General features: G+C 37.3%; 1 protein-coding gene across 5 annotated transcripts in view; it reads right to left on the bottom strand.

Annotated features, from left to right (window-relative positions):
- C2CD6 (C2 calcium dependent domain containing 6) overlaps positions 1 to 26,999 on the bottom strand; it is a 107,561-nt gene continuing 80,562 nt past the window's right edge. For 3 of the 5 annotated variants that reach the window (XM_058439697.1, XM_058439695.1, XM_058439700.1), the window contains 3 exons: positions 8,477 to 8,551; positions 3,753 to 7,343; positions 1 to 481 (listed from right to left, as the gene is read on the bottom strand). In XM_058439697.1, coding sequence (XP_058295680.1) covers positions 191 to 481; positions 3,753 to 7,343; positions 8,477 to 8,551 — 3,957 coding nt within the window. In that variant the 3' untranslated portion in view covers positions 1 to 190. The other 2 variants (XM_058439702.1, XM_058439699.1) reach the window with 2 other exon arrangements.

The raw sequence follows: 26,999 nt of genomic DNA, 5'->3' as shown, positions 1-26,999 counted from the left end.
TATGTTTGTTTTTCATTTTAATCAAAACAAAATGGTTCTAACAAGCTGAAATTTGGTTGTTGACTTCTGTCACACAAAGAAGAGATCTCCAAACCATTTTGTTAATGGAGAAATGATATTCTGACTGCTGGCCTCACATATCATTCTGAGTTAAACATGTTTTATAATATCACAAATGAGCGAACATTTTTCAACATCTTCTTTTAATTTTTTTTGGCTGCATTTTATGCATTTCATAATCTGATGTTTTATCATTTATATGAACTAAGCCTGATGAAACCATTCGACGACTTGTAAACTTTCCACTGTAGCTTTCTCGTTGCTTGTTAACCTCCGGAGCGGTATATGGTCTTGCAGAGTGTCTGGCATGATTATGGATATCATCTGAGCTTTTTCCTAAAAGCCTTGATCTTGATTTTACTTTTTTAAGGTGTGTAAATGAGGTCATGTCATGTAAATCCTCAAATTTATCTGAACAATCCTAAATGATAAAATAAAAGATCCAATTGGTAAATTAGGTTTCTTAAAAGTAGGTTTTAAATTTACAAGGACTTCTGACATGGATGGTCAAAAGAAAAAAGAAAAACATACAAGGACTAAAGTTTATAATAGCAATGGTTAAAGACAAAGAACGAAAACACTGAATGTTTCTTAGGCAGTCTCTAAATTCAGACCCTACACCCGATGCCTCCCATTAGATACTGTGCTAGATACTATGCTAGAAACCGTGCTTTAAAAAGATCTGTTACAAACGATCCGTTATTTCAAAAGATATTGAAGATAAGCTAGAAACCTGAAAAACTTGAGAGCTGACCTCAGGGGTCAGACTCCTAAGCAATGCTGGCCAGATTACTTTGTAATTTCTCTCCACCAAAATCTCTCTCCCCGGCCCCAAATATAAATTATGAACTCTTATATTTTACTTTTCATATCATCCAAAATTTGATCTTTCACCCTTTAATAACCATCTTTAGTTAATTTATATACATACAGAGAGACAGAGAGAGTGTATGCGACACCCAAGAATATGGTTACAATGTTTACATTAAAAATAAAAAATTGCATGTATACTCTGAGTAAACAAGTAAAACATTCAGTAAAATAACTGGAAGGATATATACCATAATAAATGATTCTTTTTCAAATTTTCTATTATATAGCTATATAAGGTATGAATCTAGTAGTTACCCTCAAATTAGGGTAAACAATTTCCTCAGCAGTTTGGGCAGCTCATCTCATAATACTTTGCAAAGATAGCCACACCAAGGGAACGGGCGGCTTGATTTGAACACAGGTGGGGATAGATTAATAGAACTGGGGGTCAGGGAACATTGGGCAGGACCAATAAGAATTAGGCAGTCAGAAAAAGATTTACAAAAATGAATGTATAACGAGTCTAAAGATAAATTCTACCTATTTAACATTTTTGCCTGAGTTTGGAGAAGGCAAGAAAACATTCTTCCTCTTCCCTCTTATGTATACAAGACAATTAGGGAAGCCACAATGAGACAATTTATGCTATGTTAGTGAGTAACACATAATTTTCCTTCACAGCTGATATAACTGATGACAGGAGTGGCAGTGGAAGGGCATGGAGACCCAGGCCACTGGTCACTTTTCTAGGTGCTCCTACGACTCAATTTCTCTCTCTTCTGTCTCAATTCCTTTGGGAGATTCCTGGATTTTAGAAAATCAGATGAGTAAGTCGTTCTGATCATCTGAAAAATGCCCTCTTACCACTCAATTATCTAGTAGAGGAAAGTTTAGGAACAGTTGGTTTAACCGAGAGAAATAAAGATAACTCTATCTCCCTTGCCTGCTCTTAGGATAAGGGTTCTGAGATCCTATATAATCTTAAATCATTTAACATAAACACAATTTCTTACTTTGCTTGAAAAGTTGTATTAAAGATTCCATTTGTCTTAAAAAATTCAGAAAATTCTCTTTGAAGACTATCACCCCATCTTCTACCTTTTTTCCAAGTGTGTAGACACGTGTATATACAAACACTCACCCTCTCAATACTAAATTTCCAAATTTAGATAGAAAAGAAAAATCTAAAATTGAAAGTATAAGCTGATATTTATATCCTGTCACTATATAGTTAATATTTAGCTGTATAATATATAGTGTGTATAATATATAGCTATGTAATATTTACCCTGCTACTATAAAGCTAATAGTTTGCTTTACTGTGGAAAATAAATTCAAAGCAATTATGCAGAAATTAGATTTTCTCAAAGGTAGAATTATGCACATCAAAGTATCAATTTAATATGAGTTTTACTTACTCATATTTACTTAGCAGTTTTTCCAGTTATGGGTCATGCCTGTTATGCATACTATAGGGAAGACCAGTGATTCAGAAAATTAAAAATCCCTTCCATTCCTAGATTTTAAATTTGCTTTAGAATGATTTGTATAAAGTCTAGTCGCAGATTTACTTTCCTAATTTTTTTTTTTTTGAGACTGATCTTGCTCTGTTGCCCAGGCTGGAGTGCAGTGGTGCTATCTTGGCTCACTGCAACCTCCGCCTCCTGGGTTCAAGCGATTCTCATGCCTCAGCCTCCCAAGTAGCTGGGATTACAGGCGTGCACCACGACACCCAGCTAATTTTTGTACTTTAGGTAGAGATGGAGTTTCACCATATTGGCCAGGCTGGTTTCAAACTCCTGGCCTCAAGTGATCCACCTGCCTGAGCCTCCCAAAGTGCTGGGATTATAGGCGTGAGCCACCGCACCTGGACTCCTAATTGTTTTATGTTAATATTAAAAATATATTTGAATTCTCAAGTTTCTCAGCACATGATATAGCATGGTGGTGAAAAAAGACTAGAAGTTAAATTTTTGCAATTCATAATCCAATGGATTGTAAATTTTGCATATCCCTAATTTTTAGCCAGATAACTGGCACATGGGAGCTTCATATTTGTTTAACTGAAGCAAAGATAATTCAGCTATGTGAAAAAAAACCTCTAATAGTTGTAAGTTATATCTCTATGAAAAGAAAATGTCAGCTATGTTTCCACAGTATCTGGCTACAGCCAATGGTTGTACTAATTTTAGTCAGGGCTAAAATCCAGCCAGTTTTCCACAATCAGGACTGTGTACTCTGACTCTCGGCTGTGTCAGCTGGGAGAATCTGCCCAGAGGAAGAGGGCACCTTTTTCTAATTCATGTCCCAGATGGTGGGTTGGGGGAGGGGTAACACTGTTTATTTCATAAAAAGGTAGTAGGTGTGTTAACAGTCCCCCTGATTTTGTCATTGTATTTTGAATCAGGTGAGGTGATATTTAAGTTTTAGAGGAATTTTGTTTTGTTTTGTTTTGAGACGGAGTCTCACTGTGTCACCCAGGCTGGAGTGCAGTGGTGCGATCTCGGCTCACTGCAAGCTCCGCCTCCCGGGTTCACGCCATTCTCCTGCCTCAGCCTCCTGAGTAGCTGGGACTACAGACGCCCGCCACCACGCCCGGCTAATGTTTTGTATTTTTAGTAGAAACAGGGTTTCACCGTGTTAGCCAGGATGGTCTCAATCTCCTGACCTCGTGATCCGCTCGCCTCGGCCTCCCAAAGTGCTGGGATTACAGGCGTGAGCCATCACACCCGGTCTTTCAGAGGTTTTTAAATTGGAGGTCTGTATGTCTTGGGGGTAATTAAGGTTATACACACAGTTGGATGCAGATATATACACCCTAAACTATTGCCAGAACTTTGCCAAATACAGAAGTAGAAGACTTAGAAAAACATTATTACATGTATAGTTCTTCTTGCAGTCCAGTGAAGCAGTGTCCTTGGAACAGACTTCTTTAGGTGAATTCTTGTGGAGGGCAGTGTGGTTGGTAGTATCCTGACTATCTTGTTAAATGACTTTTTTGGTTTGGCGACACGGTCTCTTTCTTTTCCGACCTTGGGTTTTAGATCTTCTCTCTTAAATAATTCTGGGAAGAGGTATGGTTTCGAGTTTTTCTCATCTTCTACAACTTTATATTGGAATGACTGTATTTCAGGGAACTTGGCACATTTTTCACTGCAAATTTCATCTGGTTTTATATAAAGAGTTTGTGTTTCTTTTTTGTATTGTACAAATGTTACTAAGTGTTTTTTATTATTGTTATTATTTCCTTTCAATCTCTGACAATACTGGTCTTCTAATTTTGATTGTTCCCCACTCTCTGTATTGAAATGAGTTAAAGTGCTACTTTGCCAGGAAGGGAAAGTGATTCTGTTTAAGTACTCATCTTCCCTTGGCATTCTGGCATTAGGAATTCCTGGATACGATGTTAATACTGCTTCAGGTTTTTCCTGAACAGTCCATTTATAGATGTTTACATGCTCCTTTCTATCAAGGGACTTCATTTTCAGCGTCCTTTCACACCAAGCTTTTGATTGAGTTATTTTTGATTTACCACCCCAACTATATGGGTCTTGAATCTCTGTTTTATGAACAGAATTTTCTGCTTGAGGAAGCTGCATGAACACATGTTCTTTCCTTAGTTTCTTAAGCAGTATATCTGTAAGTATTTCTGATGACTTACTTAATGGACTTGCCTGGATATTTTCACTGGAAGAAGGTTGTACTTTGATTAAACTTGGTGTTTTAGCTTCTTCTTTAGTGTAATAACTTTTCTGTTCCCTAATTAAAGATGAATTTCCTTTTAAATTCTGTAAGGGAAAATATTTCTTTTCTTTCTCTCGAATCAATTCTGCTTCTCTAAGTTTATCCTCAGAAACCGTTTGTAAAGTGGTTTGTTGAACAATTCTTGAATATTTATTTTGCTTTTCTGAATGCTTCTCCACAAAGTGACGGTCATCTCTAAAAGGTAAATGTGTCTTTATATATTTTAATGGTATAGAACTAGAATTAAGCAAATTTATATGCTGGTTGATCCCTTCTAATTGCTTTTTTGTCATTAGTCCTGATTTTGAAAGTTTTTCTATAAAAAGACTCTGGAGGTGTTTGCTTAAATCAGCTTTTAGATGTAATAATTCATTTTCTGATAAAGCTATCAGATAGTTTTGTAGAGATTTACTTAAAGGATATTTCATGTTTATATCAAACCTTCTACCAAAACTCCCCTTTGAAATATCTTGTTGTAGTTCGTGAAAAGATATTGAGACACTTTTAGTCCTTAGAGAAGATACGTTTGGGTATATAGTCTCAGATTCTATCTCATTAAATAAACTACTTTCTGAAATGTTTTTTAGGAAATAGTTTTGGAGAATATCTTTTAAAAAAGATCTTAGCTTTATTTCTAAATGTTTATCTATGAAATGATGATTGAAATTGTTGACAAAAGACATGATTTCTTTCACAGTTTCGGAATATTTCCCCTGAAAACTGTTTGGCCCTTTCCGCTCTGCTTTCTCATTCATCAGATACAGATTTCGATAGATTTTTGGTAAGTCCTCCTTGGTGATATGTCCTGATTCTGAAAGTCTTTCTACAAGGTAATGCTGGATTTGTTTACTTAGTTCAGATTTTAAATGTTTTACTTCTGACTCTGAAAGTTCTTCTAGAAACACACGCAGCTTTGGACTCAGAACAGGTTTTCTGTCTAATTTGTCTGCTTTATCAAAATCCTCTTGGAGTTCTTCGAGGTGTTCTGTGTCACTTGTAAAAGAAGATTGAATTAGTCTTTCTAATTCTTTTTCTGGTTGTCCTCTTCTTTCAGATTGATTATATTTCAAAAAAACATTGAAGATGTTTTTAAAAAAGGATTTTAACATTATTTCATCTGATTCACTACGTTTATCCATTAATGAGTTAGTTAAACTTTCTAAAGTAGAACTGAGATCATTTTTGTCTTTAGCAAGCCTCTGACCATTTCTTGGAAAATCCAGTTCTTTATTTGCTATTGAATAATAACTTGAATCTTGTGGGAACATATTTTGGTCTTCCTGTATAAATTCAACTCCACTAATAGAAGTAGTGTCTTTGGGAATGATGGGTATATTCTGCTCAGAAGGAGGTTCTGTCTTGCTTCTGATTTCTGAGTAATACTCTTGGGAATCCTTTAGGTTTCCTTTAGGAGAAGTGATCCCCGTACCCAGCAAAGAACTCTTATGGTGTTCTTTATCTAATTCTGTCACTTTGATTATCCCAGATTCTAAAAGCGTATCTATAGGAAATGCTTGTATTATCTGGCTTATAGCAGGTCTGGGCTGTGGCAATTCTATTTCATCAGCATTTTCTTCATGAAATAGAATATGTGATGACAAACTTCTCTTCCAAGGTGTAGGTAATTGATTTTCCAAGTTCATTGGTGTTTCACTTGGCTCTTTCACTTCTATCTCCAATTCTGAGAATATTGGTGCAGTGAATATTTGCCTCATAATGTAGTCATGTACAGTGCCACTTGAACCTGATTTGGAGTTAGGTACTTCGCTTATTAAATGTTTCTTTTTGATACTACTCTTTTTTGTAATTGGAAAATCCCTCTCATCAGCTTCAAAGTGTTTTTTAGAGACATGTTCTTCTACCTCTGGAGATTGTCCTGGTCCACCTTCTGAAAATGAATCGGCAGGAATATTTTTAATTATCTGACCCCCTTCTGAAAGTGAATATTCAGGAATATTTTTAATTACTTGACCACCTTCTAAAAGTGAATCTGCAGGAATATTTTCAATTATTTGACTACCTTCTGAAAATGAATCTGCAGGAATATTTTTAATTATTTGACTTAAAGTAGCCTTTGAATTTAAAATGTCTTTTTCTGAAAGCCAGTTGTTTAAATCTTGTTTTTTTTCCAATATGTTGTCTTCCATACTACTTGATGATTTATCATGAATGCTTAGAAGTGGAGAACTACTTTTCTCTCTTGATTCACTGTTCATACTAACTTCTGGTTTAGAAAATAATTTGTCTGAAAGGTCTTGCAAATTTTTACTTAAAATTGACTTGAGTATCACTGATTGTTTTAAATATTCTATATGGGGGGTAAAATTTAAAGACTTCGAGAGGTGACATGTGTTTGCATGTACATTTCCAGCCCTCGATGATTCTCCTTTGAAGCTTGGCAAAGATACATTTGGTAGATTTTCTTTTAAACTATTCTTTGTATCTAAACCCTCTATTGTATTGATAGTAGGATCAGGGGCTAACTTATTCTCAGTTTCTAATGTCTTTGTTGTGAAGATATTAGGGTCATGGGCCCAGGTTTTATTAGCGGATCCTGCAGTTTTTGATTGTGCTGGATAAGGAGGATCCTGGTCTTCATGCTCTATGACCTCTGCACCTAAGATGTTTCTGTATTTGTATATATCTTGATCTTTTCTTTTTCTGACTGACATTTTGTTTATATTCCTTAGAAAAGGATCAAAACCGTTCTTGTTGAATTTCTGAAACTGCAATATTAAGAAAAAGGTAAGACATTTGGTAGCAATGATTCTGAATTTATCATACATTTTCTAGTTAATTTTCTTTGAGCAATCTGTCAATGTATCTATTCACTCTCTTACCCTCCACAAATGGAGAAAATCAACTTTAATTATTTTAAAATATTTGAAATTGAAATAAAAATTTTAATGGAAAAATGTCAAATTCTTAATTCTGACACTATTTTGTGTCCAAGTGCTTTTTGCTACTTGGAATATTTTTAAATACTTAAAAAGCCACCCATAAATAGCTTATTTTTAACAACTCAATTTCTAGTGTTAGCTTCATTTCCTTAGACAGTGGCTAACATCAGGATCCAAGTCTCATTTACCTAAATATTTGCTACATTCATAGCAATGTAGGAAATATTTTTTTAAATTCAAGCAAGTAGTGAAAAGTGCTGAAATGAAACTCATGAAAAGTATCATAAATATTCTCTAAAAACTGACTTGGGGGCATATATCATCTGCCTTTAAGTCTGAGAGTTTCAACAATGATAATGAGCTCCACCCAGTCCTTAACATGTCACAGTTTAATCTTGCTTTTTGATGCATACTGTAGAATGCCTCAGAAATGGATAAGGGAGAGCCATATAAAAAACTCAGGATTACAGTAAAATTTCAGTGTAATATTCATAAGCAGCTTTTTAGCTCTGGGATCAGGCTCTTCTATCATTGAAACAGCCTTCAAAATAAAAATTATTATTGAAACTCTTTTTTCATACTTCTGTGCTATCTAACTAAAAAAAGCAAAATGTGAAAGAATCAGCCTAGTATTTGTCTTATTTTATTTCAACTTAGTAGTTCAAAATTATTTTTAATGGATACAACTTATTATAATTGGTTTTCAAATTCTAGTGGATACCCAGATGACAAATTAAGAATCCCCTTGGTTTTTTTTTTTTCTTTTTTCAGAAATACAAATTCCCAGGTTCTGTTTCCGGGTTGAGATTCATTAGGTCAGAAGGAGACCTGGGAATGTGTATTTTTTATGATAGCCAGGTGTTTCTAATGAGTAGCTTTTTAGAACTATTGAATTAAAGTATTGAAGAAACCTAGTAATTAAGTATAATGATACTGGGATAGAATAATTCAGGACTCACCTGAAATTTTGATTTGAATTCTATATATTCTGGTCTGAAAGATGGTAAATTATATTCTTTTGGTGAAAAAGCCACCTTATAAAAAAAGAAGTTCTAATTTTAGATTACTTGTACTATAAGAATATCAAGATCATTTTATTCTTGCAATAGTTATTAGAGATATAAAATTTTTAAACCTAAATATTTTTATCATAACAACTATACCTTGCCAATTATGAAAGAAATCTGTATACATATAATATTATATATGTGAAATATTGGACTCTTTGGTGTTATAATAGTCACCCTATTGAATTTGTAAAGTCAAAATAATGCACAGCAACTTCAAGCAGAAACAAAAGTAAAAATAAAATAGAATTGTCAGAAGAAATGTAATCTGATTTTTAAAAGGCTGTGAGATGCCTTTACAGAATACATGGCAGCTCATATTATATTGAGATAGCATTTTATTTATTTATTTATTATTTTTTTGAGACAGAGTCTTGCTCTGTTGCCCAGGCCAGAGTGCAGTGGTGTGATCTCGGCTCACCGCAACCTCTGCCTCCTGGGTTCAAGCGATTCTTGTGCCTCAGCCACCTGAGTAGCTGGGATTACAGGCATGTGCCAGCACATCTGGCTAATTTTTGTATTTTTTGTAGAGACGGGGTTTTGCCACGTTGGCCAGGCTTGTCTCGAACTCATGACCTCAAGTGATCCGTTTTCCTTGGCCTCCCACAGTGCTGGGATTACAGGCGTGAGCCACCGTGCCCGGCCATAGATAGCATTTTCAATGATTATCAACCTGTCACTATTAAATGAATATTTAAAACTCCCTAAAGAAATACTAAATCAAGATGTGTGGGAACAATTACAGGATCACAGAACCATTGAATTTTTAGAGATGGAAGTATTTTAGAGATAATCTAGTTCTAGTTCTTATTTTACACAGAATCTGAAGCTGAAGTTTCTTGTTCCAAGTTACCCAGATGATTAGTAGCTTAAATCCTAGGTGTCCAAAGTTTTCACTGGGTACTCAGTCCCCCACACAATCCACATAGCAGTGAGGGAGAATGAGTGGCTTTAGAAGCATCGTAATGTGCATCCACACTGCCAACTCATACAGAGAGAAAATGTGACACATCTCTTTACAGAACACTTGGTACTTCAAGTGACTTTCCTATACATTATCTCCTTTAGTCTGTAGAGGGTTCACTATGGACTAAATTAATTAAAATAACAATTCAATGAGTAACATTTTTATTAGATACTTTTAGGTTATTTTAAGGTTTAATTAACATTAAGCAGTTAATAAATGACCCTATTCTTAAAGCCTCAATGGCTTCCCACTCATTGTCCTCACATACCAACTCTATATTGTCTCTGCAAGTTTCTCAATATTTGCCAGTATCGTTCCTCTCCTCCAGCCAAATGTGTCTAACTCTGAATTCTTGACATACATCTTGTACTTCCATACCTATTCTTTTGTTCCTTTTGTTTTTCTTTGCTTAAATTTCCTCCAAATCTCTCTTAAACACAGTTTACATTATAACATTTGAAAGCTCATTGTTTTAAATGAATTTAATAGAAAAATTTAAAAAAGAAACATGTATGATAAACAACTGAAAGAACAAGTAATAGAAAAATATAATTTCATTTTTGTAACAAAGCAAACAAAAAATTCCCCCTATTACAAGCATGGACAAATGTGTGAATGGATTCAAAATGCTTACATTATTTTCTTACGAAAGTAGCTCTGGAGGAGAGGAAGGAGGATGCTATTAACTTTTACCCTGTTTAACTGGGTATTATTGATTAGATGAACATATAATTCTTTCACAAATAAAAAGCTTCAGTAAAGTAATATTGGGGGAATGCTCTAGGTATTCATGTTAGGAAGCTAGGAAAAGACAGTAAAACAAACCAATATAGGAGCTTCAAGATGGCAGACTGAACATGTGAGTCTACTCTCCTATCTCCCAAGGTTCCAGTACATTAACAGAAAATATTATTTCAAAAAGAAAGAACCATGGCAATACTAGAAATCAGTAAGGTGAGCTACCAGGATCTAGAACTTTGAGAAAATACAGAAAATATGAGAGCAGATATAATTGACTTCATGGAAAAGCCCAATCAGAAAAACCGTAACCTTAAACAATAGTTATTAGAGATGTAAAATCAGGGGGACCTGAGAAGCAATACATTCCAAGTCAGTGTATTAATCAGGGTTCTCCAGAGGGACAGAACCAACAGGATATATGTATATATAAAAGGGAGTTTATTAGGGAGAATAGCGCACACGATTACACAGTGAATTCCCGCGATAGGCTATCTGCAAGCTGGAGAAAGACAGAAGCCAGTAGTGGCTCAGTCCAAGTTCAAAAGCCTCAAAACCAGGGGAGCCAACAGTGCAACCCTCAGTCTGTAGCTGAATGCCTGAAAGCCCCCTGGAGACTGCTACTGCAAGTCCCAGAGTCCAAAGGCCGAAAAACCTGGAGTCTGATGTCCCAGGGCAGGAGGAGAGGAAGCAAAGCATCTGGCAAGGGAAGAGGGAGTGAGCCAGAAGACTCAGCAAACAAGCTCATCCCTCCTTCCTCTGTCTGCTTTGTTCTAGCTGAGCTGGCAGTGACTGGACAGTGCCCACCCACATTGAGGGTGGTTTTCCTCTCCCAGTCCACCGCCTCAAATGTCAGTCTCCTCTGGCAACACCCTCACAGACACACCCAGAAACAATAATTTTCTAGCCCTCTAGTCATCTCTCAATAAGTTGACACATAATATTAACCATCACACTCAGCATACACAAAGAAAATCAGATCATGGGAATGTCCATAGTTAAAAGAGCTGCATTTGGAAAAGCTGGACCTCTTGGACCCTTCCTTATCACCCCTCTCTTTCTCTGTGCACACAGAGCAAACACTGCTGGCAGCACTGTCTTTCCCCAGTCACTCTCCCACACATCAAAAAACTGTTCTCTAAGGAGAATATGGCATATTCCTAAGCAGAGATATAAGTTTTGGGCCTTGACAGGGAAGCAGAGTAACGATTGCTGAGACTCATACTTCCAAATTAGATAACTAAAAGGGGATTTGAAAAAAAGGAAAGGGAGTTCCATCCAGGAAACACACTGGTTCTTTGGAAATGTAGAGTCCTCAGCCATCCTACCTGCCATCTTCCATCCCCACACACCCTCCAGGGAAGCCTGCCCAGCACATAGACAGAGTATACCTATATAATCAACATACCCCTCCATTGATAAACATAAAACGAAGTTTACCATATATATGAGAAAAATTGATACATGTAAGTGAAGAATCAATAAGAACAAATGGAACTAACTCCAGCGTAAATAGAAATATTTCTGACAAATGTAGGAGAAGGGTGACCATTGGAAAAGATTCTAAATAGCTCAGAGATATTCAAGAGGATATTGAGTTCCCTTTAGCTGTACGATAATTATCTCAAATTTAATGTATATAAAATACAATTTTAGATTAGGCACCACACTCCCAAAAAAGAAAACCCTCAGCCTTTCTGTTTTTCCTCTTCTCAGTTGATGATGCTTCTATCTCTGGAATTGTTAGGCCAGAAACCTAAGAGTTTTTATTCCTCTCCTTCTCCTTTTCATAACTAATCCAGCATTAAGTCCTGTGGCTGCTGCCTTCAAAACAGATCAAGTATGACCAGGTGCGGTGGCTCACACCTGTAATCCAAGCACTTTGGGAGGCTGAGGCAGGTGGATCACTTGAGTCCAGGAGTTTGAGATCAGCCTGAGCAACATGGAAAAACCTTGTCTCTACAAAAAATACAAATAATTAGCCAGGTGTGGTGGTACAGCCTATGGTCCCAGCTACTCAGGAGGCTGAGGTGGGGGATCACTTGAACCTGGCAGTGGGAGGTTGCAGTGAGCTATGATCATACCACTACACTACAGCCTGGGTGACAGAGTGAGACCCTGTCTAAAAAAATCATATATATATAAAATTTATATATTAATGTATAGTAAATATATATTATATATATAATTTATATATAATGACTATATATATCCAATCACCTTTTCCCATCAACCCCCCTACTACTATAGAACACGCCACCATCATGTTTCCCCAAGCAGTGGTATCCTAAGTAGTCTCTTGCTCCCTGTGACAGAAAATGCTAGTTGCCTTCCTAAAATGTATTACTCAAGAACTTACATTTTTTTAAGGGGCAGAAATGTCCCCTATCAAAAGAGCTACATCTTCTAGCCTCCTTTGCAGACAGGAATGGCCATGTGACAAAATTTTGGCCAACTAGACATAATTGGAAGTTGTTGAGAGAGTATCTCAACTCTCTCTTCTGAGAGAGTGTCTTAAAACAGAGGCCGATGGTCAGGTGCAGTGGCTCACACCTGTAATCCCAGTACTTTGGGAGGCCAAGGTGTGTAGATCATGAGGTCAGGAGATTGAGACCATCCTGGCTAACATGGTGAAACCCTGTCTCTACTAAAAATACAAAAAAATTAGCTGGGTGTGGTGGCACACGCCTGTGGTTCCAGCTACTTGGGAGGCTGAGGTAGGAGAATCACTTGAACCCGGGAGGTGGAGGTTGCAGTGAGCTGAGATTGCATCACTGCACTCCAGCCTGAGTGACAGGGTGAGACTCTGTTTCAAAATAAAAACAAAAAACAAAACAAGAAAACAGAGGCCGACTTAGCTGATAAGTATGTAACTGAACTTGTCTTTTTCTTTCTTCCTGCCTGGAATACATGTGATGCCTGGAGATATAAAGTCCATCTGGTGTTACCCTTCAGTAACATGCTCATGCTGAAGATGGCTGTCCATAAAGAAAAGGAATCTGGGCCCCTGATGACATCATGAAACCACAATATTATGATTTAAGGCACTGTTTCTAAGTTTCTGTTACTCATGTTTAACATATTACTCATGATTAACTCATGTTAATCATTAATATGATTAATCATGTTTAATCATGTTAAACATGATTCTTAACTGAAAAACTTCTACGCATACTGAAAAACTTCTACGCATACTGAAATTTATTCTTTTACAGTAGAATAAAGCTAGAAATCAGTAATAGAAGAAAATTAGAAAATTCACAAACATTTGGAAATTAAACAAAAAATTCTTTAAAAACCAATGGGTCACAGAAGAAATTACAAGAAAAATTAGGAAATACCTTGAGACAAATGAAAACACAACATACCAAAACTTAAGGGACACAGAAAAATCAATGCTAAGGGGAGAAATTTATGGCTATAAGCATTTACACTAAAAAAGAGAAAGATCTCAGGCTGGGTGCGGTGGCTCACGCCTGTAATCCCAGCACTTTGGGAGGCCGAGGCGGGAGGATCACCTGAGGTCGGGAGTTCAAGACTAGCCTGACCAACGTGGAGAAACCCCGTCTCTACTAAAAATACAAAATTAGCTGGGCATGGTGGTACATGCCTGTAATCCTAGCTACTCAGGAGGCTGAGGCAGGAGAATTGCTTGAACCCAGGAGACGGAGGTTGCAGTGAGCCAAGATCATGCCATTGCACTCCAGCCTGGGCAACAAGAGCAAAACTCAAAACTCCGTCTCAAAAAAAAAAAAAAAAAAAAGATCTCAAATTAACAACCTAACTTTATGTTAAGGAACTATGTATACATTCCTTAATGCATACATTAGAATAAGAGCAGCAAACTAAACCTAAAGCTAAAAGAAGGAAGGACATAATAAAGATTAGAGTAGAGGTAAATAAAATAGAGAATAGAAACACAATACAGAATATCAGTGAAACCAAAAGATGGTTCTTTGTAAAGATCAACAAAATTTACAAACCTTTATATTAAGAAAAAAAGAAAGACTCAAACTACTAAGATCAGAAATGGAAGTGGGATATTATTACTGATTTTACAGAAACCAAAAGGATTATAAGAGTACTATGAACATTTGTACACCAACAAGTTGGATAACTTAGATGAAATAAACACATCTCTTTAAAAAGCCAAACTACCAAAACTGACACAAGTAGAAATATACAATTTGAATAGACTTATAAGAAGTGAAGAAATTAGATTTAATCTCTTGACCCAGTTATCTGTGGATTTTTAGTTCCCAGATGGCTTTTATGAATACTGCTCACTGCTTTTCCTGCCCTCATTCCATGTTATGTGAGATAGAGACAAGCAAACCCATCCTTCAGGTATCCTCCAGCCAGCTTAGAACGGACATATACAATAATTTGCAAATAAAACTGTGTTCCCTCCAGTTCCATGAAGGGAATTGGGAACTAGGCTCCCGCTGCTCAAGACCAACAGTGCTGCTGTACTTAGGAGCAGATGGAGAAAGGGTGAATACAAACTCCAAAAAACATTTCTACTGTTTTGAACATGAATTCTAGGTAAACAGGTTTCATTTTCTTTCATTACTATAAAGATATCACTTCATAGTCTTCTGCCTTTCATAGTCTAATAAGAAGTCCAGGCTGGGTGCAATGGCTCATGCCTGTAATCCTAGCACTTTGGGAGGCCGACATGGGAGGATCACGAGGTCAGGAGTTTGAGACCAGCCTGACCAACATGGTGAAACCCCATCTCTACTAAAAATACAAAAATTAGCTGGGCGTCATGGCATGTGCCTGTAATCCCAGCTACTCAGGAGGCTGAGGCAGGAGAATTGCTTGAACCCGGGAGGCGGAGGTTGCAGTGAGCCGAGATTGCACCACTGCACTCCAGCCTGGGCGACAGAGCAAGACTCCGTCTCAAAAACAAACAAACAAACAAACAAACAAACAAACACAACACCAAGTCAACATTACAGGTAAATGCTGCCAAATTTTTAGGTCAATCTCATTATGAATAGATGTACAAAATTCCTAAATAAGTTATGGCAAATTCTGTGTAGTACAACCCAGGAAGAATTATATGGGAATACAAAGATAGTTCAACATTAGAAAATCTATTCATGTAATTCATTATATAAACAAATTATAAGAGACAAATTGTGTAATTTCCTCCACAGTGGTCAGCATTTGATAAAAATCAACCCCATTCTTTTTCATTTTGTTTTGTTTTTGAGAGAGAGTCTTGCTCTGTCGCCCAGGCTGGAGTGCAGTGGCCTGATCTCGGCTCACTGCAACCTCTGCCCTGGGTTCACGCGATTCTCCTACCTCAGCCTCCCAAGTAGCTGGGACTACAGGTGCCTGCCACCATGCCTGGCTAATTTTTTGTATTTTTAGTAGAGATGGGGTTTCACCGTGTTAGCCAGGATGGTCTCGATCTCCTGATGTCGTGATCCCCCTGTCCCGGCTTCCCAAAGTTTAGGGATTACAGGTGTGAGCCACCGCGCCCAGCCCAATCAACCTTATTCTTGATTTTCAAATAAATCTTCTAACAAACTAGGAATAGGATTAAAAAAAGTGCTTTCCTACCTCATGCATTGCACTTAAAATTGAGATACTAATAGAATATTCATCAGAATCTGTAACAAGAATGCCTTTTATTACTGCTACTGTCCAATACTGCTTAAGAGTTTAGCCAAGATTAGAAAAAGAAACAACAGGTAGAAATATTATAAGTCAGGAAACAAAACTGTGCCTAATGGATGACATGATCACTTATCTTTAAAAAATTGAAGAGAACTGAAAAATTAAGAATAAGAGAGTTTAGCAAAGTGGACCAATATAAGATCAATATACAAATATATACACAGTATTATATAACACTATATCCAAATATTGCCTGAAAAATATAATCTTAAAAAGATCCCATTCACATTTACATCAGAAACTATCCAATACTAAAGAATTAATCTAATAAGAAAAGAACAGGAGCTATGAAATATTAATAAAGAAAATAGAGGATACTGAATTTTCCTAGATGAAAATTTTGTAAATATATCAAACTACACCAATCTATAATTCAATGCAACTCCAATTAAAATCTCAGAGTTATAGAACTTGCCAAGATGATTCTAATACTTCATCAATAAGAATTTATAAGTATTACCAAGAAAATGATGAAAAAGCAGATGTGTGTGTTCCCTACCAATATTAAATGAATTTAAAGTTATAGTAATTAATGTTGTATAGTAATGTCATAGAAATAGGCAAAATTAATGGAACAGAATACTGAAACAGCTCATGTACATAAGGAAATTAGCATATAATAATTAGCATGTTGTATTAGTCCATTTGCACACAACTATAAAGAACTACCTGAAACTGGGTAATTTATGAAGAGAAGAGGTTTAATTGACTCACAGTTCCACAGACTTAACAGGAAGCATGACTGGGGGGGCCTCAGGAAACTTCAAATCATGGCGGAAGGTGAGGGGGAAGCAAGGCCTTCTTCACATGGTGGCAGGAGAGACAGCGAGCAAAGGGGGAAGTGTCACACACTTTCAAACAACCAGATCTTGTGAGAACTCACTCATTGTCACCAGAACAAGGGGGAAGTCCACTGCCATGATTCAGTCACCTCCCACCAAGCCCCTCCCCCGACATGTGGGGATTACAATTCAAGATGAGATTTGGGTGGGGACACAGAATCAAACCACATCACATGTTAAATTAGCATAGGATAAATGTTGAATTTCAAAGCAGCAGGAAAAGATGAGCTATATAGTCAAGACTCAGTTGCAAATTATAGAAACTAACATAAGTTTAAAAATAAATGTATCTGGGCTGACACAAATAGATTTATTATCTTGCTCCAAAGAATAAAAGCCTTTTATATAAACTGAGAGAACTATAGGACAATAAGACATAGTCAAAGGGTGCCAAAGGCAGGAATTTTCTAATTTTATAGGTACATGAAACTGTTTAAAGTACTAAATGCAGTTAATTATTTAAATTAGTTGACTTAAAAATTATATAAATGAAGATGTCAAAGTTCAAACTTGAAGTAATTACAGAAAGACAGACTGCCTTTCCTACAATTGCGTTTTTTTTCCATTTTATTTTTTATTGTGGTAAAAAGCACATAACATTAATTTTACAATGTTAATCATTTTTTAAATGTACAGTTCAATAGTGTTAAGTATATTCACATTGTTGTGCAACAGATCTCGAGAATTTTTTCATCTTGCAAAACTGAAACCCAGCTGGGTGTGGTGGCCCATGCCTATAATCCTAGCACTTTGAGAGGCTGAGGTGGAAGGATGGCTTGAGCCTCAGAGTTTGAGGTGGCAGTGAGCCATGATCGCACTCATAATCTCCACTCCAGTGGAATTGTGAAGTATTTGTCCTTTCGTGATGGGCTCATTTCACTTAGCATAACTCCTCAAAGTTCATCCATGCTTTAGCATGTGACAGGATTTCTTTTTTTTTTTTAAGGTTGAATAACATTCCACTGTATTTATACACCACAGTTTCCTTATCTGTTCATCTAAGGACATTTGTGATGTTTCTACCTCTTGGGTATTGTGAATAATGCTGCAGTAAACATAGGTGTGCAAGATTTCTTCAAGGTCCTGTTTTGAATTCTTTTAGCTATATACCCAGAAATAGGTATACATCTATGTATCAGAAATAGGATCACATGGTAATTCTATTTTTAATGTTTTGAGGCACCTCCATATTGTTTTCCATAGTGGCTGCATCACTTTACATTTCCACCAACAGTGCACAAGGGTTCCGATTTCTCCACATCCTCACCAACATGTTATTTTCTTTTCTTTTGATAGAGGCCATCCCAGTGGGTGGAAGGTAATAATTTATTGTGGTTTTGATTTGCATTTGTCTTATGATTTGTAATGCTGAGCATCTTTTCATATGCTTATTGGCCATTTGTATAGCTTCTTTGGAGAACTCTCCATTTTTTAAATGTGTTGTTTTTTGTTGGTGTTGAGTTGTAGAAGTTCCTAGTATATTCTGGATATTAACCCCTTATCAGATATATGATTTGCAAATGTTCTCTACCATTCCATGGATTACCTTTTCGCTCTATTGTTTCTTTGATGCAAGAAGTTTTTAAGTTTGACGTAGTCCCATTTGTCTATTTTTACAGTCAGCTTTAAATGCTCTAAAACTTAGACCCCTCAAACCACTTCTGGATAAAGACTTTACCAATTTTCTCATGAAAAGAGATAAGATATGTATACCAAAACCATGTTCTATTTGTCACTTAAGTGGAAACTCCAAATAGTGTTATTTTACATAGTAAATTATGTGATTAAAAACAATTATTTACTTTTCATTATTTTCATGCTTAGAAATTTTACTATCTTATTTTTCTTCTCAAAGTATTTGTTAATTTTTAAATGAATCTATTCCTTTGTCATTCATTCACTTATTAAGTAATTATTTAACAAAAATATGGAGCAGCTATTATAAACCAGGCACTCTCCCAAGTTTTAGATCACAGCTTTTCTCTTCTTCCATTCCTTACCCCCCAAATGGGGTAACCTTTAAGTATAATCAACCCTAATGTGTAATATATACATTTAATGTTAAAGATATCAATGCATTTTATGAAGTTTGCCTTAGAAATAATATACTTCACTTTAAATAGGAAATACAGTGGCTCATTTAACTAGGAATTCTAAGGGATGGGCATGGCTGGCTCCAGGGACTTAATGTGATCAGGACACTGTCTCTCCATGTTGGCTTTTACAGGCATTCTCTCTTCATCTGGTAGGAAATAACCACTGCTAGCTCTTGGTTTAAAAGAACAAGGGGTCAGGGGATGTGGCTCACATCTGTAATCATTTGGGAGGCCAAGGTGGGCTGACCACCTGAGGTCAGGAGTTCAAGACCAGCCTGGCCAACACGGTGAAACCCTGTCTCTACTAAAAATACAACAATTAGCCAGGTGTGGTGGTGTGCACCTGTAGTCCCAGCTACTCGGGAGGCTGAGGCACGAGAATTGCTTGAACCTGGGAGGAGGAGGTTGCAGTGAGCCGAGGTTGCACCACTGCACTCCAGCCTAGGTGACAAAGCGAGACACTGTCTCAATAAATAAATACATAAATAAATAAAAAATAAAAGAATAAGAACGCCCTGTCTTAATATTTTTAATTAAATTATACGCTCATCCTTGTAGCCTCTGAGGCAGTGTCAAGACTGCTAACCACACTAGGGATTGGGGCTGGGACAGGGGTGAAACCCTCAGGAAGGGATGCTGACAGACAAGAATAAGTTGACTATAGGGAAAATGTAATAAATTGCATTGAGACAATTGCCTATCCATTTTAGCAAAGATATAGGTAAGTTCTTATGTCATTTTAAAAAAAAAGCATAGATAGATTAAATAGTTAAACATAAAAACCATATGCTATAAAAGTACTAGAAAAACATCTAGGAGAATACTGACATAACCTAAGGACCTTCTAAACAAGATATAAACCAACAGCCAAAAAGGAAAAGGTATCGAATTTGACCACATAGACATTTAAAAATGCCTTTGACCTCAAAGAAGTTAAAAAACATAAATAACAAACAGCATAGATAATGTATTGTTATCCAAAACATATAAAGCATTTTCACGTGTAAGTAAGCAAACACAACCCAATTTGTAAATATGGGCAGAGATTATAAACAAATAACAGAACTACAAACAGATAAACACATGAAAATTGTTCATTCATTAATAATCAGGAAAATGCAAATTAAAATATCAGTGGACTATTATTTTGTGCATCAAATTCATAAAAACGAAAATGTGAGTGTGGGATGAGTACTTTCTAGCATTTTGATGCAAATGCAAATTAGTATATCTAGTTTAAAGCATAATCTGGCAGTATCAAAATAAATATGCTTGTACCCTCTGATCCAACAATTCTACTTTTCATACTTATCCTATACTTGTACAGGTGAATAAAGATAATACTTACCATTTAGCAAGTGTCTATTATGTTCCAAGCCCTTTAAAATTCTTTGAAAGAGGTGATAGATAGTATACTCATTTTGCAGATGAGAAAACTGAAACTCAGATGTAAACTGCCCAAAGTTATATGACCATGGAAGAATCTGGATTTAAACCTAAATATTTCCGCCTGTAAAATCCAAGGTCTTTTTACTGTATCATACTAGTTCTCTTACTACCACCAAACACTACCTTTCATTGCTGAGTAAAATTAATTTCTCCATCTCTCCTCACCTTTTTTTCATCCTGACTTTTGGGGAAATGATTTAGGGTCCAGTCATTGTCAGGGTTTAAGTAAAAGCTAATTAAGCTATATCTTGAAAGTCTTAATTTATAAATGGGCTCTAAAAACGTGAAGGAACTATTGAAAGACTATCACCTGAATCAGCTATGAGTTGAAAGAGATGCTATCAGTCCTTTCCAATTCAGATTTAGTACTCCAGAAGTTTGCCTCAAAATACTGCATTTCTAGAACACACTGTCTACCATGGCTCATTAAAAAAAAAAAAACTCTTCTTTTAACTTCAAACAACTCTGAAGATTATTTTCCCACAGAATTCTAAAGATTTTGTGACTTGTTTGTGAAGCAATTAGCTTGGACTTTCAGAAATTTGTTCTAGAACTCTGAGATGTCTTCAGTTTACAAGTCTGTTGCCCTAGGTGATAGATTCAATCTTTTAAGTCTGTTCATTGTATATACTAGAATATATGTTTAGTGGGTTACAAACCCAATTTATCTTTTTCAATTTAATTTTGTTTTATATGTTGGGTATGGCTCTCACCACCACCCCTAAGAAAAACATCTAAGGTAAGTTTTCTTTTCCTTAAAATATTTGACAATGATCTTTCTTTTTAAAAGTTAAGCTTTTTATTTTGAAATAAATGTAAATTAATGTGCAGTTGTAAGAAATTACAGAGAGAGTTCATGTACTCTTCTTTATTCAGCTTTCTTCAATAGTAACATCTTTCAAAACTGTAGTACAATTTTACAACCAGGATATTGACACTATACAGTTAAGATCCAGACATTTCCACAAGGATCTCTAATATCCTTTTATAGTCTCACCCATTTCCTTCCTGCCCCCATCCCCTATTAGTGTCTGGTAACCACTAATCTGTTCATTTTTTATAATTTTGTCATTTCAAGAATGTTATATAAATGGAATCATACAGTGTGTAACATTTTGGGATTGTCTTTTTTTTACTCAGCATAAATCTCTAAAAATTCATCCAGGTTGTTGTACATAAAAATAGTTTGTTCCTTTTTATTGCTAAGTATTATTCCATTGTATGGATGTACCACAGTTTATTCACCAGTTAAAGGACATCTGGGTTGTGTTCCAGTTTGGAGCTATTATGAATAAGGCTGCTATGAACATTGTATATAGGTATTTTTATGAACACATAAGTCTTAATTTCCCTCTAATAAATGCTCAAGAGTGCAACTGGTGGGTCATAGGGTAGTTGCATGTATCGTTTTTTTAAAGAAACTGAATAAAAGGCAAGATGGTTTACTAGATGTAGCTAGGAGGAACATCTGCCAGTGAGATACCAGGACACTGGGAAGACTAACACATTCTGAGCAGATCTTCAGAAGGAAGGTGTTGATAGTGGACAGAGGGAGGTCACAGACACTGGGCTGAAGGGAGAAGAAGCTGGGAACCTTGCATGGGGCTACTACACATCAGGACTTGTTCCTGACTCCCAATGTCTCCTGGGGAAGGAATGAGTTGAGCAGGCAAGGAGGGATTCACTTTCACCATGGGCCTCTGGAATCCTGGCAGCAGGAGACCCCACAACCCGCAAGGACACTTGAGCTGGCAGGGAGAGATGATTAGAGAGGTGGTAGGGACAGGACTCCTGTCTGTGCAGAGTGCAGAGGGTTTGGTGCAGGAACATCTGCAGGGGAACTCAGCCAGGGGTATCCATCCTCCAAGGCTTGCCTTGCTCTCATAAAAGACTCTAGCCTTAGGGGAACTATCAAATCTGATCAGAACAGGGTGATTTTGCCACTGAGACGGGGCCAGTCCAACCTGAGTGCCCTTCTATCTGCTGGTCTCTCATGGGGCCCTGGCCTGGCTGTACCTGCTTGCAGTGCAGCCTCAGAGGCCCAGTGGGGGTGCCTCCTGCAGACCCACATTATAACTCCTGTGCTGGCTAGACCATGTTTGAACATCAGAGAGCTCCAGCAGAGTGGTCCCCACTGACATGCATCAGCCCATATGCTGGCACACGCTCATCCACAGCCCATATGCTGGCACGCACTCATTGCACTGGCACCCATATGCAAGACAAACCATACCTCCCCTTCCCTGCTGGTGTGTGGGTGCATGTGCACCCCTCCATGCCATTGCTGCTGGCATGAGTGTACCCACCACCCCTGCTGCCATGCAGCAGTGCCACTGTTGCCATTGTGAACATGCACAGGGACAACAGTGGCCCTGTTTCCTGCCCTGTACCACCACTGCCACAGGTGTGAACTGGCACATGGAAGTTGCCAGCCCCACACCCACTAGTGACCTGCCTCCCTGCTGACACTGCTACAGGTACAAATGGGCACAGGGACCTCAGTGGTCCTGCTCCCCTTCCCCCATCCCGTGCCACCACCAATGGTGTTGCCAATGCCTGCGTGCAGGCCAGCAGCCCCAGGCCTGCCTGCGCCCCACCCCAGCCCTCCAGTGTGTACCCTGCTGTGCTACTGCTGCTGATGGCACAAGTGAAGGAGCACAGATACCACAGCCACAGCCTGATGAAGTGCTTTGGCTGGCACCACTGTTTGGAGTGTTGTGGCCAATGGTCTAGGAACACCTTGGCCCCTCCAGCTCAGCACTTTCCCAACAACAAGGGACTGGAGAACAAAGCTGGGGCCCAATACAAGCCCCCCAGAGTTAGGGCATGCAGCCTAGCAGTGCTGAGCTGAGCCTTGGCCCTCCTAAAAATCTACCAGAAATGAAGCCAGTCAACTGAACCTACCTTATACCATAATCAAACCCAGAAGGACATCAAAGAAGATTAAAAAAACAATCCAAAGGATAGCAACTTCAAAGATTGAAGGAACATCAGCCCATAGAGATGAGAAAGAACCAGTGCAAGAACTCTGGCAGCTCTGAAAGCCAGAGAGTCTCCTTACCTCCCAAAAACTGCACTAGTTCCCCAGCAATGGTTCTTAACCGGCTGAAATGGCTGAAATGACAGAAACAGAATTCAGAACATGGATAAAAACGGAGATCATTGATATTCAGGTGAAAGTCAAAACCCAATCCAAGAAATCCAAGAAATGCAATAAAATGATACAGGATATGAAAGACAAAATGGCTATTTTAAGAAAGAACCAAACTGAGCTCACAGAGCTGAAAAACTTACTTCAAGGATTTCAGAATACAATAGCAAGTATTAATATTAACAGCAAAATCAACCAAACTGAGTAAAGAATCTCAGAGCTTGAAGACCTGCTATCTGAAATAACTTAGACAAAAATAAAAAGAATCAATAAAGAATAAAACCTATGAGAAATATGGGACTATGTAAACAGACCAAATCTATAACTCACTGTCATCCCTGAAAGATGGAGAGAGAAAGCAAGCAACTTGGAAAACATATTTTAGGATATCGTCTGTGAAAATTTCCCCAACCTCACTAGAGAGGACAACATTCACATTCAGGAAATGCAGAGAAACCCAGTGAAATACAACACAAGAAGACCATTCCCAAGACACAGAGTCATCACATTCTCTGCAGTCAAAATGAAAGAAAAATTGTTAAAGAAAGCTAGAAAGAAGAGGCAGGTCACCTAGAAAGGGTTCCCCATCAGGCTAATGGTGGAACTTTCAGCAGAAACACTTATAAGCCAGAAGATAATAGAGACCTATATTCAACATTCTTAAGGAAAAGAATTTCCAACCAAGAATTTCATATCCAGCCAAAATAGCTTCATAAGCAAAGGAAAAATAATATTCTTTTCAGACAACAAATGCTAAGGGATTTCATTACCAGCAGACCTGCCTTATAAGAAGTCCTGAAGGGAATGCTAAACATGGAAAGGAAAGACTGTTATGAGCCACTACAGAAACACACTTAAGTACATACAACAGTGACACTATAAAGCAACCACACAAACCAGTCTGCATAATAACCAGCTAACAACATGACGACAGGAACAAATCTGCACATTATCAATACTAACTTTAAATGTAAACAGGCTAAATGCCCCAAGTAAGAAGCATAGAGTGGCACTGAACAAAGAAGCAAGACCCAATGGTATGCTGTCTTCAAGAGTCCCATCTCACATGCAGTGACGCCCGTAGGCTCAAAGTAAAGCAAGCAGAAAACAGAAAAAAAATCAAGGTTGCCATTCTGATTTCAGACAAAACAAACCAACAAAGATCAAGAAAGACAAAGAAGGGCATTACATAATGGTAACGGGCTCGATTCAACAAGAAGATCTAACTGTCCTAACACACTCAAAACAGGAACACTCAGATTCATAAAACAAGTTCTTAGAGACCTACAAAGAGACTTAGATAACCACAGAAAAATAATGGGAGACTTCAACATCCCACTGACAGTATTAGACAGACCATTGAGGCAGAAAACTAACAAAGATATTCAGGACCTGAACCCAACACTTGCCAAAAGGGCCTAATAGACATCTACACTCCACTCCATCCCAAAACAACCGAATATACATTCTTCTCATGTGCACAAGGCACATACTCTAAAATTGACAACACAACCAGACATAAAACAATCCTTAGCAAACTCAAAAATACCAAAATAATAACAATGACGCTCTTGTACCACAGTGCAATAAAAATAGAAATAAATACTAAGAAAATCACTCAAAACCATATAATCACATGGAAATTAAACAACCCGATCCTGAAACGCTTTTGGGTAAATAATGAAATTAAGGCAGAAATAAAGAAATTCTTTGAAATTAATGAGAACCAAAGATACAACATACCAGAATCTCTGGGTCACAGCTAAGGCAGTATTAGGAGGGAAGTTTATAGCACTAAACACCCATATCAAAAAGTTAGAAAGATCTTTTTTTTTTTTTTTTTTTTGAGATGGAGTCTCGCTCTGTCGCCCAGGCTGGAGTGCAGTGGCACGATCTCGGCTCACTGCAAGCTCCGCCTCCCAGGTTCACGCCATTCTCCTGCCTCAGCCTCCTGTGTAGCTGGGACTACAGGTGCCTGCCACCACGCCCGGCTAATTTTTTGTATTTTTTAGTAGAAATGGGGTTTCACTGTGTTAGCCAGGATGGTCTCGATCTCCTGACCCTGCGATCCGCCCGCCTCGGCCTCCCAAAGTGCTGGGATTACAGGCGTGAGCCACCACACCCAGTGAAAGATCTTAAGTTAACAAACTAACATCACAACTAGAGGAACTAGAGAAACAAGAGCAAACTAACCCTGAAGTGATCATAAGGCAAGAAATAACCAAAATCAAAGCTGAAGTGAAAGAAACTGAGATGTGAAAAACCATACAAAGGATCAATGAATCCAGGAGTTGTTTTTTTTGAAAAAAATTATAAGATAGATAGACTGCTAGCTAGACTAATAGAGAAAGAGAGAAGATCCAAATTAACACAATCAGAAATGACCGAGGGGACATTGCCACTGACCCCACAGAAATACAAAAAACCCTCAGAGACTATTATGAACATCTCTATGAATACAAGCTAGAAAACCTAGAAGAAATTGATAAATCCTAGACACACACAACACCCCAAGACTGAGCCAGGAAGAACATGAATCCTTTAACAGACCAATAATGAGTTCCAAAATTGAATCTATAATATAAAGGCTGCCAACCAAAAAAAAAAAGTCATGGACCAGACGGATTCAAGGCCAAATTTTAAATAGCTGTTACTACTCCTACTGAAACTATTCCAAAAATTGAGGAGGGACTTGGCTCCCTAACTCATCTATGAGGCCAGCATCATCCTGATACAAAAACCTGGAAGAGACACAACAGAAAAAGAAAACTTCAATATCCTTGATGAACACAGATGTAAATATCCTTAACAAAATACTAGAAAACTGAATCCAGCAGCACATAAAAAAGCTAATCCACTATAATCAAATAGGCTTTATGCCTGGGATGCAAGGGTGGTTCAACACATACAAATCAATGTATGTGATTCCTATCAAACCCCATAGTGTCTGACCAAAAGCTCCTTGATCTGATAAACAACTTCAGCAAAGTTTCAGGGTACAAAATCAATGTACAAAAATCAGTATCATTTCTATACATCAGTAACATCCAAGCTGAGAGCCAAATTAAGAATCCAATCCCATTTACAATAGTCACAAAAAGAAGATGCCAAAAGCAATTGCAACCAAAACAAAATTTGACAAATGGGACCTAATTAAACTAAAGTGCTTCTGAACAGTAAAAGAAACTATCAACAGAGAAAACAGACAACCTACAGAATGGGAGAATATATTTGCAAACTATGCTTCTGACAAATGCCTAATATCCAGAATCCATAAGGAACTTAAATTTACAAGCAAAAACAACCTCATTAAAAACTGCAAAGGACATGAATAGACACTTCTCAAAAGAAGACATACACCCAGCCAATGATCATATGAGAAAATGCTCAACATCATTAATCATTAGAGAAATGTAAATCAAAACCACAATGATATGCCATCTCACACCAGTCAGAATGGCTATTATTAAAAAGTCAAAAA

Source organism: Hylobates moloch, unplaced genomic scaffold (assembly GCF_009828535.3).
Source record: "Hylobates moloch isolate HMO894 unplaced genomic scaffold, HMol_V3 SCAFFOLD_1, whole genome shotgun sequence".
In the NCBI taxonomy this organism is placed as follows: domain Eukaryota; kingdom Metazoa; phylum Chordata; class Mammalia; order Primates; family Hylobatidae; genus Hylobates; species Hylobates moloch.
Note: the sequence above shows the minus strand (reverse complement) of the source record. Positions and strands in the feature narration are given on the sequence as shown.